Source organism: Bison bison, unplaced genomic scaffold (genome assembly GCF_000754665.1).
Source record: "Bison bison bison isolate TAMUID 2011002044 unplaced genomic scaffold, Bison_UMD1.0 scf7180017864160, whole genome shotgun sequence".
NCBI lineage: Eukaryota > Metazoa > Chordata > Mammalia > Artiodactyla > Bovidae > Bison > Bison bison.
Window position 1 is genome coordinate 4,058,260 of NW_011494732.1, and position 18,684 is coordinate 4,076,943.

General features: G+C 45.1%; 1 protein-coding gene and 5 non-coding genes across 6 annotated transcripts; 5 read left to right on the top strand and 1 right to left on the bottom strand.

Moving 5' to 3' along the window:
• Positions 1 to 2,144: 2,144 nt before the first annotated feature.
• TRNAA-UGC lies at positions 2,145 to 2,216 on the bottom strand. Its single transcript has one exon. It is a non-coding gene; the product is annotated as a tRNA-Ala (tRNA).
• Positions 2,217 to 2,475: 259 nt separating this feature from the next.
• TRNAD-GUC lies at positions 2,476 to 2,547 on the top strand. Its single transcript has one exon. It is a non-coding gene; the product is annotated as a tRNA-Asp (tRNA).
• A 2,317-nt stretch (positions 2,548 to 4,864) lies between these two features.
• Positions 4,865 to 4,937, top strand: TRNAF-GAA. Its single transcript has one exon. It is a non-coding gene; the product is annotated as a tRNA-Phe (tRNA).
• Positions 4,938 to 5,443: 506 nt separating this feature from the next.
• Positions 5,444 to 5,515, top strand: TRNAD-GUC. Its single transcript has one exon. It is a non-coding gene; the product is annotated as a tRNA-Asp (tRNA).
• A 3,434-nt stretch (positions 5,516 to 8,949) lies between these two features.
• On the top strand, positions 8,950 to 9,021 carry TRNAA-UGC. Its single transcript has one exon. It is a non-coding gene; the product is annotated as a tRNA-Ala (tRNA).
• Positions 9,022 to 15,501: 6,480 nt separating this feature from the next.
• On the top strand, positions 15,502 to 17,269 carry UBC (ubiquitin C). Its single transcript, XM_010841269.1, has 2 exons — positions 15,502 to 15,811; positions 16,736 to 17,269. Exon 2 carries the CDS (start codon positions 16,739 to 16,741, stop codon positions 17,213 to 17,215), a length of 477 nt encoding a protein of 158 aa, XP_010839571.1. The 5' UTR covers positions 15,502 to 15,811; positions 16,736 to 16,738; the 3' UTR covers positions 17,216 to 17,269.
• Positions 17,270 to 18,684: the final 1,415 nt, after the last annotated feature.

Here is an 18,684-nt window from a genome sequence, read left to right on the forward strand (position 1 = left end):
TTTCTCTGCATTGTTCACTTAGGAAGGCTTTCTTATCTCTCCTCGCTATTCTTTAAAACTCTGCATTCAGATGGCTGTATCTTTTCTTTTCTCCTTTGCCTTTCACTTCTCTTCTTTTCTCAGCTATTTGTAAGGCCCCGTCAGACAGCCAATTTGCCTTTTTGCATTTCTATTTCTTGGGGATTGTTTTGATCACTGCGTCCTGTGCAATGTTATGAACCTCTGTCTATGGTTCTTCAGCCACTCTATCAGATCTAATCCCTTGAAACTATTTGTCAATTCCACTGTGACAAATAGTGGATGATTATTATATCTATTACTGTGGGCAAGGATCCTTAGAAGAAATGGAGTAGGCCTCATAATCAACAAAAGAGTTCAAAATGCAGTTTTTGGTGCAATCTCAAAAACAACAGAACGATCTCGGTTTGTTTTCAAAGCAAACCATTTAATATCACAGTAATCCACGTCTATGCTCCAACTACTAATGCTGAAGAAGCTGCAGTTGAATGGTTCTATGAAGACCTACAGGATCTTATAGAACTAACACCAAAAAAAGATCCTCTTTTTTTTGGGAATGGAATGCAAAAGTAGAAAGTCAAGCGATACCTGGAGTAACCAGCAAGTTTGGCCTTGGAATACAGAATGAAGCAAGACCAAGGCTAGCATAATTTTGCCAAGAGAACACACTGGTCAAGAAGAAATACCTTCTTCCAACAACACAAGAGATGACTCTACACATGGACATCACCAGATGGTCAATACCAAAATCAGATTGATTATATTCTTTGCAGCCAAAGATAGAGAAGTTCTATGCATAGTCACTCACTTCAGTCATGTCTGACTCTTTTTTTTTTTGTCTGACTCTTTGCAACCCTATGAATTGTAGCCCACCAGGCTCCTCTGTCCATGGGATTTTCCAGGCAAGAATACAGGAGTGGGTTGCCATGCCCTCCTCCAGGAGATCTTCCTGACCTGGGGACCCATCTCATGTCTGCCTGCTTCTCCTGCATTGCACACAGATGGATTCTTTACCCACAGGAGCCAAGAGAAGCTCTACAAAGTCAAGAAAAACAAGACTGGGATCTGACTGTGGCTCAGATCATGAACTCCTTATTGCAAAATTCAGACTTAAATTGAAGAAAGCAGGGAAAACCACTAGGCCATTCAGATATGACCTAAATCAAATCCCTTACAATTATACAGTGGAAGTGAACTCTCTCCTACTCTCATTCACTGAAGGCAAATTCCATCCCCCACTGCTCTCAACCTCAGGGCCTTTGCATCTGCTATGCCCTCTGTTTCTGCAGACAGTGTCCCGCCACACACTTTATCTATGGCAGCTCCCACATCCTCCCCCTTTTGTCTCCATGTCATCACTATTACTGTCTTAATAAGATTCACTGCTCCTTGCTTATTGCTAGCTTCCTAAACTAGAATACCAAGTCTGGGAGGGGTGTGAAATCTTGCATGCCATATCTGGGGATACAAGGGAGCACACAGTAGGTGCTCAATGTGTCCACTTTTCTTTGCACTAGGTGCTTAGGAGTCCTTGAATGAATGAATGGCCAGTTGCAAAACCCTCCTTAGAAAGTTAGTGTTTTCTAACTGCTTGATGACCCGAATCACTAGGAGTGTTAGTTTAAAATCGCAGGCTCCCTGCTGACCTAAATGGGAATCTTCAGGGGAGGGGACAGGGGCATCTGTGATTGAGACCAGGGGCATTTGACTAGTACTGCCCTCTCCAACGGAGAAGGCAATGGCACCCCACTCCAGTACTCTCACCTGGAAAATCCCATAGACGGAGGAGCCTGGTAGGCTGCAGTCCATGGGGTCGCGAAGAGTCAGACATGACTGAGCGACTTCACTTTCACTTTTCACTTTAATGCATTGGAGAAGGAAATGGCAACCCACTCCAGTGTTCTTGCCTGGAGAATCCCAGGGACTGCGGAGCCTGATGGTCTGCCGTCTATGGTGTCGCACAGAGTCGGACACGACTGAAGCGACTTAGCAGCAGCAGCAGCAGCAGCAGCCCTCTCCAATGAAGCCCACTTCTTAAGTCAGATGGTACGGAGAATTTAGGTCCCCTTTCCTGGTTTGCTGTGTGACTGATCCAGAGGAGGTGGCAAAAAAAGAGAAAGAAAATGTGGAGATGCCGGGGATTGAACCCGGGGCCTCATACATGCAAAGCATGCGCTCTACCACTGAGCTACATCCCCTTTCTTAGGATATTTTGTTCTTGGAATGAGGATATAGAAAATCGTATTTTCTCTTTTCCCAAACATTGCGCTCTTTCTGGACACTCAGAATTCAGTCCGTGAGTGCCTTTACCAATTCAAATAGGTCCACATCCCGAGGAGCCCGCTAGCCAGGGACGCCCAGCACTGAGCGGGTGGAGATCGTAGCGCGGAGTAGATGTGGCAGCGGAAGAACGGTGTTTCTTTATGGGTCCGGCTGGAGAACACTGTATAAGTTGCATCCTCGTTAGTATAGTGGTGAGTATCCCCGCCTGTCACGCGGGAGACCGGGGTTCGATTCCCCGACGGGGAGGCCAACAAGACGTTTTAATTCACTACAATCTCCAAAAGGTCTCCTTATAACAGTGTACGACGTACAGGTAAATTAAACGAAAGCATGCTAATCGCATTTGTGACCAGTATGTGTAAATCTCGAAGGATGTCCGTGGCCCCAAGAACATAGCGAAAAGGATTTGGTACTCAACCAGAGGTAGTACAAGCTCTCCTTTATGTAAGAATAAATACGCAGTGAGTGTATTCATATTTGTATGTTTAAGAAAATTTATTTTAACACATCATTATGACTATAGTTTAAAATGAAAATTGCTCAAAGAGCAGATTTCACATGCTATCATGACAAAAAAAGAAATGGTTATTGTGTCAGATAATGAAAAACTGTACTGTGGTTAATTTCAGACTATATAAATTTATCTGCAGAAGCGCTTAGTAGGTGTGCACTCATTTAGTCCTCACAGCAAGTCCGGTGGGGGTCAGTTTATGATATTAAACAGATCAAATGCAGGCACAGAGAAAGGGTTCAATAACTGGTCTGCTGCTGCTGCTGCTGCTAAGTCACTTCAGTCGTGTCCGACTCTGTGCGACGCCATGGACTGCAGCCCACCAGGCTTCTCCGTCCATGGGATTCTCCAGGCAAGAACACTGGAGTGGGCTGCCATTTTCTTCTCCAATGCATGAAAGTGGAAAGTGAAAGTGAAGTCGCTCAGTCGTGTCTGACTCTTCGCGACCCCATGGACTGCAGCCTACCAGGCTCCTCCATCCATGGGATTTTCCGGGCAACAGTACTGGAGTGGGGTGCCATTGCTCACATAAATCACAATCTGGTCTAGACACTGGTTACTTCTGGGGAAACTGGGATAAGGTGGGAGTGACTCTGCCTTTCCAAAATTCTGTACTTCCGTGAATTTTTTCACTCTCCTTCCCTTCCTTCCTTCCTTTCTTCCATACTGGATTTTTATCAAGTTGATACACTACTATGCTTTCGTGAAAAGCAGCAGGGTCTCCTGCCATATCCCCTCTCTCCTGAAGGAATTCTGGAGATGCTGCTTTGGTGTATTGTTTATTTTGAGTTGTCAGCATCTCACTGGTCTCCTTGCTGCCACTTGAGTCCCTCCTGCCCATTCTCCACAAGAAAGCCAAGGGAGACTTTAAGACATAAATCATATCACTCTCTCCCCAGAGGCCTTCCCACACAGAAGAAAGTACAAACCCTTTACCATGGCCTTCAAGGTGGGCAAGACCTGGCCTCTGTCCACCTCTTTCTTCTTGCCTCCTACCTTCTGCCCCCTCACCCTCTTTGCCTCTTCCATACCGGCTTCCTTTCCATTCCTACAAATAGCCAGACTCTTTCAGCCCCAGGGCCTTTGCATCAGCTGTTGCCTCTACCCCAGAGGCTCTTCCTCAGCGGGCTCTTCATTCTCCAAGTCTTCCCAGCATTCCCTTCCTCTTACTGCCCCCATAACCAGGTATTCCACCCCCGCACTACCATTTATTTTGCTTCTTAGCATTCCTATCACAAGGAGCTATTTTGTTACCGTATTTGTGACTGGATCACATAGATATTAAGTGCTTCGCAAACACTTATTAAACGACTTCACATCATGAAGGACCACTTGCTCAATCTCTCCCAAACAGTACTCCCCACCCATCCATCTCCCAGAGGGCAGGGAAGCAGAGAGAGCCGAACCTGGATGCCGACCTGCTGATTTCTTGGTGTCTTGAAGCTGAGCGGGTGTCACGGGTGAGGTGGCTATGCTTAGAGTCTGGATTTGAGTCACTTACTGCCGCGAGAAAAGCCACAATCTGGCCCATAGGGCATCCCCACGCCTTGGCGTGGTCAGCATCCTTGCTGTGCCTTGGGCTGCTCCGGGAGCTGCACCCAAGGGGAGACCTTACTCTTTTGCTCAGAGAAGAGATCCTGAGAAAGCGGAACTCTGAGAAAGGTAAGATTCAACTAATATTTTTAGGCACCTAGTAAGTGCCAGGCACTGTTGTCGGCCTTAAGCGATACAGCAGTGACCGAGGCTGATGACTTCTCTGCCCGTCGTGGATCTGTCATTCTAGCTGGGGAAGGGAGGCCACAGATGATGGACAAGGAAAACAGTACCTAGGCTAACAATAAACAATTCAGGGCTGGGGTAGTGGTGGGAGGAGTGATCAGGGGAAGCTTCTCGGAGGCGACGACCTTGAAGGACGAGAGGGGTAGGTGCGGGGCAATCCTGAAATGCAAGCATTCCAGCTGATCCAGGTCCCCCAGCAGGGGATCTCCTGGTCGATGACGCGGGGCCCTTAGATCACGAGGAGGAAAGAAATGCAGCTTAACGCCACCAGTAGCCGAAATAGCTCAGTTGGGAGAGCGTTAGACTGAAGATCTAAAGGTCCCTGGTTCGATCCCGGGTTTCGGCAGCAGCGCTGTTTTTTTCTTTTTTTTCCCCCCCCCTTTCCTCTTGTGTCGGAGAAACACAAGACGAAACGATTCTTTCGAATTAATAAAAGGATTTAATTTTCTTTGTTTAAAACAGCTTCGAGTACTATCAAAGGGAAGCCAGACGGTATGGGAACTTCCTCGCACTTCTCCGACTGGAAAAATCCAAGTCCAAGAATTACTTGACTCCATTTCTTTCGTTTCATAAACTACCTCTGTTAAACGTTTGTTGACGTCTGTTGGTTACTTTTTGCGGGTTATTTTTTGCTGCTTATTAATTTCTGTTCTCAGAACCCTCGCGACTAAATCATGAGCCGAGGAGGAAACGGACTCTTTAAGACAGAATTAAATGAAGTGGAACTTTGCCTTTTTGTATTTTGTAAGAAAAGATGAGATATTTAACAGTTTAGAACATGTCACTAATTAAGGAACGCTAAGGAACACTATACCTTTAAGGGCTGAGCTGAAAAGCTACTGGCAGAGCTAGTCCTCGTTAGTATAGTGGTGAGTATCCCCGCCTGTCACGCGGGAGACCGGGGTTCGATTCCCCGACGGGGAGGCAACTTATTTTCTATCGCCTATATCTTATTTTCATTTCTCTTTCAAGTGAATTCTTCAACTTTCATAAAAATTCCTTACTCTTCTCTAAAAAAATAAACCTGGCAAGCAAGCGAGATTTGGTCAGGCAGTTGTCTTATTAACTGCTTGGTCACAGTCACCCACGAGCGCCCTCACTTCTTCCCTTGGCTACAAGAAAAAGTTCTCACATTGAAGCGGAATTTTCCATTTCCGGCATGCCACAACGCGGCTATCAAGTGTTTGGTTTATATAATGGTTTCCCCAAATAAAACTGTTTCCCTCTAAAACCAGAAGATACTCTGCCGCTGCTAAGTCGCTTCAGTCGTGTCCGACTCCGTGCGACCCCACAGACAGCAGCCCACCAGGCTCCCCCGTTCCTGGGATTCTCCAGGCAAGAACACTGGAGTGGGTTGCCATTTCCTTCTCCAGTGCAGGAAAGTGAAAAGTGAAAGTGAAGTCGCTCAGTCGTGTCCGACTCTTAGCGACCCCCTGGACTGCAGCCTACCAGGCTCCTCCATCCATGGGATTTTCCAGACAAGAGTACTGGAGTGGGGTGCCATTGCCTTCTCGGAGAAGATGCTCACTCTGCTGCAAATATTTCATCTTCTTAGGTCTTGCGCCAGCCCAGAAGTTGGCCTTCAGAAAATGTTAATGGATTTGAAACAGAGTGACTCTAAACCGAACTGTTTTCTCGTCTTAATTCACTTGCAGACTGAACTTTTTGAATATAGCCATCATTCTCCCCAGGCTCTTGGTCTTCATTCATTTATTTGTCTGTTCATTTTTTTTTCCCCCACACTAATTCTATGAATATCTACTGAGTAGTTGTCTGTCAGGCACTGTTCATGACACAGAAGTTAGATCAGAAAGCAAGACAGAGGAGGCTCTGCTCTCATGAACCTACCAAGTCAGGGACACAGACGATAAACAAACAGTGTAAAAACAGGTTCTGAGACCGATATATACTATGAAGAAAAACAAAACAAAGTGAATGCAAAGGATTCATGGGTGCCTTTTTTATTAAAAACCTAAAAAAAATTTTTTTTTGGCCACCAGCACATCAGGTGGCATCTTATTGCCTCGACCAGAGATCGAACTCACCCGCCTGAAGTAGGAGGGTAAAATCTTAAGGACTGGACCGCCAGGGATGTCCCCTCAGATCCTTTCAGAGAGGTAGTCAGGAAGGCCTTTCTGAGGACCCTGACAGTGAGAAAAAGATGATCATGAGTGTATCTGCTTTCCATGCCAAGAGAATGGCAAGTGCAAACGCCCTGAGGTGCAGGAAGTCTGGTCTGCCTGAGGAACAGCAAAGACAGGTGTGTGGCTAGAGTTCTCCTAGAGAGGAGGAGGGGAGTAAGGGAGGGATACTGGCGGGGCAGGGGCCCCCAGATGCCAGATCACAGAGATGCCAGATCACTGAGAGCCTTAAAGGCCGCAGTTAGGAGTATGGTTTTGATTCTAAGTTTTACACAGAGAGGAAACGTGATTGGACTTGTCTGGAGCAGAGCACTCAGGGACACCTACTGAACTGACTGCTGCTGCTGCTAAGTCGATTCAGTCGTGTCCGACTCTGTGCGACCCCACAGACGGCAGCCCGCCAGGCTCCCCCGTCCCTGGGATTCTCCAGGCAAGAATACTGAAGTGGGTTGCCATTTCCTTCTCCAATGCATGAAAGTGAAAAGTCAAAGTGAAGTCGCTCAGTCGTGTCCGACTCTTAGCAACCTCATGGACTGCAGCCTACCAGGCTCCTCTGTCCATGGGATTTTCCAGGCAAGAGTACTGGAGTGGGGTGCCACTGCCTTCTCCTACAACCCCTCAACTGGCTTCTGAGCCAGGTCCAGAATACCTCCGCCTAAGCCACCATCCTCTTCCATTCTGCAGGTAAGGTCGCTCTTGTGGTTGTCCCCTTGAGCTACGGGAATAAGGTCAGACGATGGCTTTCTACGGAGCCCCATTCCACACCTCACCCCAGTGCCCTCCTGTTCTTTCTCTGTTTCACCAAACAGCATCAGCAAAGCATCAGTCCACACATGGGGTGATTATGCAAAGCAATAGGCCTTTGCTGGAGTTCAAATAACAGCATTTTTAATAATGAGAACTGGCATTTTAGGGTACGGGTCTTGTACCAGGCACTGTTCTAAACCTTCTCTGTGTGAAGGAGACATGTCATTTGACATCCCTTATATATGGAATATAAAAAGAAATGATACAAGTGAACTTACTCACAGAACAGAAAGAGATTCAAACTTAGAAAATGAACTCATGGTTGCCACAGGGAAGGGATAGTTAGGGAGTTTGGGAAGGTCATGCACACAGTATATATTTTAAATGGATAACAATCAAAAGCCTATTGTACAGCACATGGAGCTCTCTTCAATGTTATGTGCCAGCCTGGACGGGAGGGAGCTTTGGGGGAGAATGGGTACATGTACGGCGGCCTCCCTTCACTGTTCACCTGAAACTAACACAACATTGTCAATTGGCTATAACCCAATACAAATTGTTTCTGGAGTCAAAATAAAAATGAAAAAATAATTAAAAAGATCAACCTTCTCTGTGTAACTCATTCAATGGTCACAATCACTCTATGAAGTAGTTACTATTCAAATCTCCATTTCACAAAGGAGGCCCGGAGAGGTAAGGTAATGAAATCACAGCTGCTGGCTCCAGTGTCCTGGGTACCAGTTCATTTGGACTTTACTGTGAAGAGTTTCAGGTATCCACAGACTGGAAGAGAGATGATCAGTTGAGGATTGAGGTAGCAGGGTATTTTCAGGTGTGTTCTGCACATCATTGTAAGTGACTCTTTCTGCCAGGAAATCTCAAGTGCTGGTGGGAAAAGGTGAAGAAGCCTGTTTTCTGCATTTTCCTTGTCTCTCACCTAACCGGTGAATGGCAACTTGTTGACTTGAAGGACACTCCATTTTCATCGAAGTATAGTTAATTTACAGTGCTGTGTTAGTTTTAAGTGTATAGCAAAGTGATTCAGTCATATATATATATATATATTCTTTTTCAGTTATACATAGATAAAAATATAAGTCACTGAAAGTTGGAATGATTGTAAAGAACAAGAAACCAGAGATTTCTGGGTGGGGGTACAGTGGGGGCAAGTCCTTATTCGTTGGAAAGAAACTCTATTTTCCTCTCCTTCTTTTCTGATTGTGAGGAGCAACATTCACAAATAGGCCTGTCTCCCTTTGGTTCTTGGTTCTGGTATCAGTTAGAATTTCGGCTGTAGAGCTATGAACCACAGGCCTAGTTCAGAAACATAAAAGTCAAGTCCGGATTTATTTCGGTTTGTTTTTGCTAAACTGGAAACCCATGTAAATATACAAACTTTTATTTGAAAAAAAAAAAAATCTAAAGAATAGACTATAGCAGAGAATTTCAGAAACCATATCAAGGAGGGAGGGGGATGTAGCTCAGTGGTAGAGCGCATGCTTTGCATGTATGAGGCCCCGGGTTCGATCCCCGGCATCTCCACTACAGTGTCCTTTATTTTTCTTTGTGATTTCATTTTACTTCAATTTATGCAAGTGTTCACCATACAAACACCTCGGATGTGATTATAACACGTGGTATTACACTCAATCCTAAAGGATCAGCCCTGAATATTCATTTGAAGGACTGATGCTGAAACTCCAATACTTTGGCCACTTGATGTGAAAAATAGACTCATTAGAAAAGACCCTGATGCTGGGAATGACTGAAGGCAGGAGGATAAGGGGATGACAGAGGATGAGATGGTTGGATGGCATCACTGACTCAATGGACATGAGTTTGAGCAAACTCTGGGAGATGGTGAAGGACAGGGAAGCCTGGCGTCCCGCAGTCCATGGGGTCACAAAGAGTTGGACAGGACTGAGGGACTGAACTGATTACTCCTCCAGTCACTACCTGAAAATGAGATTTTTACAATAGATGTGACCTCCCCTTGCTTAACTCCCTAACACTCCCAAAGTAATTTTGTTAGAAGAGGCAAAAGGAAACAGTTACAAGAAACATGTCAAGGCAAAACCTAAGGTGATGACTGAAACCACGGCAAAAGTGAGAACAATCATTTAGGGAGTTTACCCCCTGCTTCCTGGCATTTGACTGCAGTTAGAGGCCTGGTGACTCATTCCAGGCCGTGAGACGGCAAGCTTGGAAGTCCTTCAAAGGTCTGAGCGACTGTGCTGGCCTTTGCCCTTTTTTCTGCTCTCAGTAACGACCATTTTTCAAAGGCAGCCACCCAAAAGGAAACCAGCAGTTCGAGGAGGTGGCATTTTGCTTCCCGCTTCCTCCCTAACAGGCCACAGATGAATGCATGAATGGCTCTGGTGCACAAACCTTTTCAACCTATATTTGTACACTGTATTTTATCATTAAAAATAAAAGCTATTTTATTAAAAGAAGGGGTCCTGTTGCACTCTGTGGGGTTGGCGGTTCTTTGCAGTAATAACGAATTTGTCAGCCATCAAATCCTTTCTCTCATTTGATCTGACCTCATATTTTAAATCATAAGAACAGCTCAGCTTAGAGCTGGCGGGATCTGACTCTGCACAGCCCTCGTGTTTTGAGATGAAACTGAAATTCATGAAATGACTCACCAGTTGGGGTGTGAAATACCGGTGACAGCTTCTCTTTGTAAGGAAATTCCATGAAGGTTATTTCTCCCTAAATGTCAACAAGGTTTTAAGAGATTAAAAAAAAAGTTGAGATTAAAGTTATCAGACCTCACACGAAATGAATCATATGCTTCTGTTTTATTGTGTATCTTATGATTAATATTTCTAATGGCACAATGATAAAGAAAAAAACACCATAAGGAAGAAAGAACAAGGCTTGTGCTGGGAAATGGAGCTTTCTAGAAAAGATGTCTTGAATCTTTGGGAAAAAAAATGTTTTCCAATCATTAGATCTGGTTTCACAATTTAAAAAAAATCAAAGCCCTTTTTCTGAGGTACCAAAAGTAGTCACATTCATGGGACTGCCCTTATGGTCCTCTGGGTAAGACTCCATCCTTCCACTGCAGGGGGCAGGGGTTTCATCCCTCACCAGGGAACTAACATCCCTGCATACACTCTGCCAGGAGTTAAAAACAAACAAAAAACCAGTCAGATTCATGGAGACAGAAGGAATGATGGTGGCCAAGGATTGGGCGTGAAGGATTAGCGTTAGTGTTTAATGAGTACAGAGTTTCAGTCTTGCAAGATGAAGAGTGGAGACAGATGGTGGTGATGGTTGCACGTGAACTGAAAATTGAAGGGTAGTAGAATATACCACCCGAAAATATGTTCCTTTGATATTATTTTGAGCCATTGGCACTTGAAAAACAGCAAAGCAAGGTTTTCACTGAACTCCCCTTATCTGCCCAAACACAGATCCTTCAAAAGGAACTCAGTCGTCCTAGATCCTCTTATCAAGAGCTTAACTAACCAGAGAAGATGGCTTTTGACATAGGAGAGACTAAAATGACACTGAACTTTGTCACAAACTATCATATCTCTATCTATTCTTCTGTTCTCCCAGTAAAAATCATTTACTCTCCCTTAAGAGACCTTTCTATATTAAGAGGATGTGCGTGTGTTAGTTGCTTTGGGACCCCATGGACTGTAGCCTCTCAGGCTCCTCTTGCATGGAATTCTCCAGGCAAGGATACTGGAATGGGTTGTCATTGCCTTCTCCAGGTGATCCTCCTGACCCAGGGATCAAACTCCGGTCTCCAGCACTGCTGGCATATTCTTTACCATCTGAGACACCTGGGAAGCCTGTTAAAATGGTATGTAAGCCTAAATTCTAAAGTCTCCTCTCTGAGTGACACATTTTCCCTCTGGAGTATCTCCCTAACATACACGAGGTGTGCATGTTAATAAACTATTGGTTTTTTGTCTGTAATATCTCTTGCTAAATCTTTCATTACAGGTGTTTTGGCTAAGAACTCAGAAGGGTAAAAGGAAAATAATTTTTCCTCCCCTGCAATATACTTAACACTACTGACTTGTACACTTAAAAGTGGTTAAGAGGATATATTCTGTGTGTATTTTGCCACAATCTAAAAACAACAAATTAAAACACAAAACAAAGCAAAGACCCAATAAGTTAACTAACTGCTTAACATTCCTATACTAGGCAAAACTGGGGACTGGAACTTCAGTATGATTTTCTCACTGGTGGGTTATGAAATGGGTTGTTTTGAAGCTGGGCAAGTTCGTGTTCTGCCCACACAATGCAAATGCACACATGTACACAGGGAAAGGAACAGAGTCTCTAGGGCTTCTTTTTTTCCCCCAAGCAGTAGGTTTCCTTGACTTCCTTTTATAGTTATATAACTGATGACACTGCAAGGCAAAACTTTCCCGTTTAGCTCTCCGATTTCACCCTCTCTCTTGGGAGGAAAATGTTTGTTGGTTATTTTGTGGACATTCTCATGATGCTGAGTTAAGTCCCATACAGTGTTGTGACCTTCAAGGGGAACTGAATCTGTTGGGGGAAGGAGGAAAGGCAGGCAGTCCAATCTCCTGCAGGCCAACACCCAGGCCCTTTGTGAGCTCAGCTCATCACATGCTCGTGCCTGCCTGCCAATTCTGCCTTGTTGCTGGGCCTCTGTCACTCTTCCATTGGTGCCAGCTCTGAAGCAATCCTTTCTGGGGTGCTTGCAAAGGACGGATAAGTGGGTGGAAGAAACTGAAAATGGATCCAGTGACTCATCCTGCTTCTGGCATGTTCTAGCACATTGCTTTCTAGGTCAGGGGATTTTAGGAGCGTGACTTGGATTACTGAATCCAAGTGGGACATTTAAATCTTGGGAGCCCTTCTCAGCAAAAAGAAAAGCAGTTGTAACAACAACAATAATCCTCTGTAGATCAGGGTTTGTCAACACAGTGGATTACTGACATTGGGGGCCAAGTTAATTCTGTATCGTGGGGGAATGTTCACTGCAGATTGTTTAGCAGCATCCCTGGCCTTTCTCACTAGATATCAGTGGCACCCCTCAACCCCAACAGCATAGTGTGACCACCAAAAATGGCTCCTGGGAATTGCCTGGAAGTCCAGTGGTTAGAACTTGTGCTTTCACTGCTGTGGCCTGGTTTCAATCCCTGGTTGGAGAACTGAGATGCTACAAGCCTAGTGCTGGGACAAAAAAAAAAAAGGTCTCTAGACAGTGTCAAATGTCCACCCAGGGGCCAAATCTCCCGTGGTTGAAAACTACCGCTCTGGAGAAATAGCAGCCACCTGTCTTTGGAGAGGTCATTTTTCTCTCCCCTCCCTCTTACCTCGGGGCTAGACCTTGGGCAAATTTTTATTTCTATTTGCTTCAACCAAACCCACAATTAGACTTAAATTAGAGACTGCAAAGGTATTGCAGAGAACTCTTCTGATAGAGACAACATCCGTGTTTTCAGTTCATAAGAATATAGTTTTCTCTTTGGAGATAACCCCTGGCCTATTCCCGCCTCCCCTCCCCTCCCCTCCCCCTCCTTTGAGCCTCTCTTCTCTCTCCTCTTTATCCTTCTTTCCTCCCATGTCTCTGAAATCAGGCCTGTTTTTCTCTGTACCTTTTGGATTCTAAAAAAAATTTGTGACTCAGGCTTTAAACAGCATGAATCACAAGGCTTGCAGCAAAGGAACAGCCCAAAGCAAACAGGGTGTGGTTTGAAGCCAGGCCTGGTCATCTGAGAAAGAACCTCACCTTTTTGTTCTTCTGTAAATTTCTTTCTGAAATTTAGGGAGCCTGGCGGGAAGGGAACAAAAACAAAAACTTAGAGCCTCAATGTTTTGTTCCTTTAAATCCCCTTTCCAAAAATTTAGAAATAACTTTCACAGAAACCTGTATTAGAAGTCGTTGTGAAACCACAGAAATGTGGTTTGCAGGGAGAAGGGGCTCCAAGGATCTCCAGTTCTGTAAGTTTCAGTACAGAAAAAAATTTGGTGAGAGGCAAAGTGATAAATAAAAAGTGATTTATTAGACTAAGATGATTGTAAGGCTTACAAGTGGCTGGGTGAGAGGTGCTGCACGCCAGGTACTTAGTGGGCTACAGTTTTATAATCAAAAGAAAATTGGGGAGAGGGAGAAAACCATCTTCCTCATTCTCACGTAGACATAAAGCTTCCATCATCAGTTCCTCCTCCACATCGGGCAGTGTAGTTTTCTTATCCCTAAGTGGTCGAGTCAGGATGGTCATGGCATGACAGAGATGAGCAAAAAAAGGTGGTAACATATACTAAAGAATGGTAAAACACGTCAGGTTTCAGTATAATGTCATCCTTTCTTTATATTTTTTAGTGTGCCCAGAGGAGCATGTCCTAGGAATCAATGTTATTGAGCTCAGTGGGCAGGATGTCGGTCTCATTCTACCATTGTTTCATTGGTTTGGGGGCCTGCCTGATGCTTCTGTTGCATGGTTTTATTGCTGAGAAAGCCTGCTTGCTTTCGTGGTTAAGTATAGCTGCTTTCTTGAGTGAAAGACCCCTTAATTTATAAGGATCTCCCTTCCTCTTTTCTCTTATAACCCCTTAGGGGATTAACTATTTAATCACCAACTTTGTCTCTTAGTCCCTAGGGTCTACTAACATGAAAAATGACATTTAAAATTTTAACTTCCCAGTAATAAACTCATCCTGAAAAATGTTAAAAATTGACAGAGGCTGTTAAGAAACTTGGATCTTCTTCGTAACTACATATATATGGGTTACCAAAGAAAATATATACCAGTTCTGTTTTTATTCACATTTTATGTATAATCTTTAAATTATGTAATACAGGAATGCAGTCTTTTCCTAATGGCAGAATATTTCTTAGTTGGTTGCCTCTTTTTCTATATACATATATTTTTGAAGGCGTTAGTGGTAAAAACTTAAAAACACTCTCTCTCATTTATAGAAATAGGAAATATTCTAGAAGAGTCCAGAAAGAACAGTAGCTGGGGAATTGCAGACAGGAGGAAGATTTTTCACTGTAAATTTCATGTAAACATGTTAAAAGTGTTTTAAGGTTTCATCATATTCATATGGTTTAAATACGTTTAAAAATCTGCTACAGAAATGACATAGAAATCAATCACAAAATACATTGTCATAAAAAATAAAAAAGACTAACTGGTAATCCTTTTACCCAAATGAAATTTGCCTATAGAATTAAGTTTTATGTTTGGGATATTAATTTCACCCCCAGGAATAAACAGGACTTAGATTCAATTAATATCTTTTTAAAGTCTTGGGCTTAAACAGGTTTGATTTTTGATTTCTGAGCTCAAATAAATATCAACAGAATTCAAATTCTGACGCCTCCCTGTTTACAAATGAAGCACAAACCAGGAAGCCTAAAGAGCAATCTGGAAAGTTCTATCAGCTTCCAGGTCCAGCTCAAAGAGTTTTACACAGCTGTGTGCAATTTGTGCTTTTCTTTTCAAAATTCAATGTACACCCGCCATAGGGATTTCTCCCTTGGAAACTTATTTTTTATTCCTGTTCGGAGGAATTCCTGAGGGTTCTGACGACCTGTCTGAGGCGAGCTTTAGACCGTAGCCCTGATATTTGCCGAGTCATTCACCTTGTCCCGGTGCCCGCCCGGTGGGGGACGGGCTCGGCCGCCATAAATTGGGGGCTGGACCCCCAGGGAGGCCTCGCGACGGGCTGAAGATAAGGGGGTTAGGGAAATACTATCGTTGTCTAAAGTAGATCCAGAATAAAGACCCCTCTTTATTCGCGAGGTGGGGGGAGGGGCAGGGAGGCGTCCGCGCCTGGGGACCCGGACCCTGGCTTGGCGTGAGGCGCTTGACGGGACCACTGTCCGCCTAGGGCGGGTCTCGCGAACGGCGGGACCCGTCCGGGCTGAGAGGAGGGGGTAACGGGTCCGGTTGGCTGGACAGCCCATTCCGGACGCCCAGATAAATCCGTGCCGGGTTTTCGCGCCTGCCGCTCCCCGCCTCCTTCCGGGCAAGTCGAGGTCCGGCTGCTTCCGTTGTCTGCTGTTCAACGAACGCGCTGATCCCTCCGCTCGGCCGCTCAGGACGGCCGCCCGCTCCCTAGCAGAATCGGTCCCAAAGCCCCAGTCTTCATAAGAGAGCATCTTAAGAGGAGAATGAGTCGATTCTTGGGGACTGCTTTTCTCTTTAGAGGGTGGGAGGCCTGCGAAAAGTAGTCCCTTCCTGGCTTTTTGCGGAAGAATCCATCGGGGTGGGGTTACCCATGACTATATAAGGAAGCCCCGGGTGTGGCGCAGGCAGTTGCGTCCGGACCGGGAGTTCAGTCTTCGTTCTTCTGTGTTCGCTGCTGCCACCACCACTAATTGGTGAGGAGGGGTCCCGGGGGTCTTGCGGCCGCGCAGCCGCTGGGGACGCGGGTGGTTCACCGGCCCACCGCGGGCCGAGGGGCATTCGGGGCCTACAATTCCCCCGGGCGCGCGAGCAACAGGGTGGCCCTGAGGGGTAGGAACGCGGCAAAATGGCGGCCGTCCCTGATCCCTCAGTGGGAGAAGGCAGGCTCTGAAGGTGGTTCTGAGGTGGGACGCGAGGATGGGGGTTAGGGAGGGGACTGCGAGTGTCAAGTGAACGCGAGAGGCCCGTGATCTCTCCATGGCGGCGGGATTCAGCTTTCTGTGGGACGAGGGTTGAGTGACGTGTGAGGGAGTCGAATATTAGGTCACGGTTTGACAGGTGCGACTACTCGATTTCCCGTCGCAGTGGTGGTGGTGGTGTTCAGTCGCTCAGTCGTGTCTTACTTTGCAAGCCCATGGGCTACAGCACGACAAGCTTTCTTGTTTTTCGGGGGCTACTTACTGCAGACGCCACTGAGCCGTCCTACGCCCGCGATGGGGGAGGGGACGCGCTGGCCACCGCAGTTAGGAGACATCAGCCCTTCTGTGGGCTCATAATCTAGGGTGGGGCCATCTCCCGGCGTGTATGTGGGGAGGTGTTTACTCGTCTTGGGACACAGGGTTTGGGCCTGGGGTGGACGCTGCAGTGTTGACAAAGGACAGACATCCAGTGAGGGGGGAGGATAAGTGAGGCCCATTAATTGATTTGGGTCAGGCTTCCCTGCTTCTCTCTCTCAAGTACCTGAAACTGTTTTTGAGCTTGTTAAGCTTGTGAGTTGTTGGGCAAGTTAGTTGTTTGGCTGGTACGTAGTGAAGTTTTTAACGTTAGGCGTTGGTTGAGCCGCGAATTAACTGCTAAATGGTGGGGCTCTTTTTTGTGTTACTTTTTTGTTCCAACAGACAATGCAGATCTTTGTGAAGACCCTCACTGGTAAAACCATCACTCTGGAGGTGGAGCCCAGTGACACCATTGAGAATGTCAAGGGGAAGATACAAGAAAAAGAAGGCATCCCCCCAGACCAGCAGAGGCTGATCTTTGCCGGGAAACAGCTGGAAGATGGCCGCACCCTGTCTGACTACAACATCCAGAAGGAGTCCACTCTGCACCTGGTCCTCCGCCTCAGAGGTGGGATGCAGATCTTCGTGAAGACCTTGACCGGCAAGACCATCACCCTGGAGGTGGAGCCCAGTGACACCATCGAGAACGTCAAGGCCAAGATCCAAGACAAAGAGGGCATCCCCCCAGACCAGCAGAGGCTGATCTTTGCCGGGAAACAGCTGGAAGATGGCCGCACCCTGTCTGACTACAACATCCAGAAAGAGTCCACTCTGCACTTGGTCCTGCGCTTAAGGGGAGGTGTTTTAAGTTCTCCCTTTTAAGCTTTCGATAAGTTACATTGCACTTTTCTTTCAATAAAGTTGTTGCATTCCAAATAGTGTAATTTATTTATTTAGTTAGGGGTGGGTTAGAGTTCAAGGTTTTTGTTCTACCAGATGTTTTAGTAGTAACCTGGAGGTAAGAAATGTCAAGAAAACATGGCCTTAATTAGAACTGTAGTGGGTGAGTATAAATAAAAATTTTGGAGGTTGTAGTTAGAATTTTCCATATGTACACTCATATGTAGATCTACTTATAAGCTACTGATTTTTAAAAGCACACGTTTGGGAGTTGTGCTTAAAAGTGGGAAAGTTTCTGGAATACCAGCAGGGAGGTGGTATTAAAAAGAGGGTGGGGGAAAAAAAAAAAAAGAGGGTGGGAATGGTGGAAGAGAGCCTGCAGAAAAATCACCTTTAGTACATAGTTGCAAGTTCACCTTGAGGTGCCTAGAAAATCGTTTGACCAGATTTTTGAAAAAGATGTGGCATAATCTCATTAGACTTCATGCTAGAAAGTTTGGGATTTAGTAATTAAAGCTATTGTCATTTTTGCTGTGTCAAGATTCCTTAATTTTATATGACTATATAAAGAATTTATATACAGCTTAATTGTGCTGGATAAAGCAGTTGGCTCTTGGTGTTCTATAGTAGTGACATTTACCAAATAGGTGCTCTTGGTATACTTTTTAAGTCATAACGAGAGCCAAAGGTTTTTGAAAGTTGGAAGGAGTTTAAGAGGTTGTTTACTCCAAAGAACAAATTTACTCCAATTTCTCCTTTCCACTCTCCCATATTTAGGGTATGCACATGTAGAATCTGTGTAGAGAAAAATTTGTGTTACTGAGATAGCTAAGTAAGGCCTAGGTATGGGGGACAAGAAATGCCATTTGGTAAATTTGTAAATTAGGCAAATTCATTACTTAAAGTTTTTCACTTGTCATGTATGCCTGTATATTTCATTGGATTTCCATGACTCACCCATACAAATGAATACATAGGTCAAGAAGCAATATGACAAGAGTATGTGGAACTTCACACATCCAGTCAACTATGTGAATCTGGTCAATGTGAATAGACCTGTAACCACATCTAGTCACTATGTGAATAGGTTTTGTATAGTTGTGTTACTCATTGAAAATGAGTGGTCATAACTAGGGGGGAAACTTCAATAGCATCTTGAAAATGGCCATTCTGTGGGATAGGTTTTGCACAATTCCTCCATCAGTGTTATCAAATGATGAGTTCTTTGTCTTCAAGTATGAGTGTGTCAATGGCTAGTTAGCACTCGAGAAGGTGGGGCTGGGTCATTTCACCGGGACACATGTGCACTGCAGTTGGAAGGGTCTTGGCTCTGAAGCAATTGTGGGTATTGCAGGGTGGGGATGCTTACTGGAGAGATGGAAGAACACAGTGGCTCCTTCCTGTCAAGTTTAATGAAGGAAATTGTTAATCACAAATTAAATACTTGAAAA

Excerpts from the sequence above, each read along its gene's own strand:
- UBC (XM_010841269.1), top strand. The coding sequence starts at position 16,739 with ATGCAGATCTTTGTGAAGACCCTCACTGGTAAAACCATCACTCTGGAG.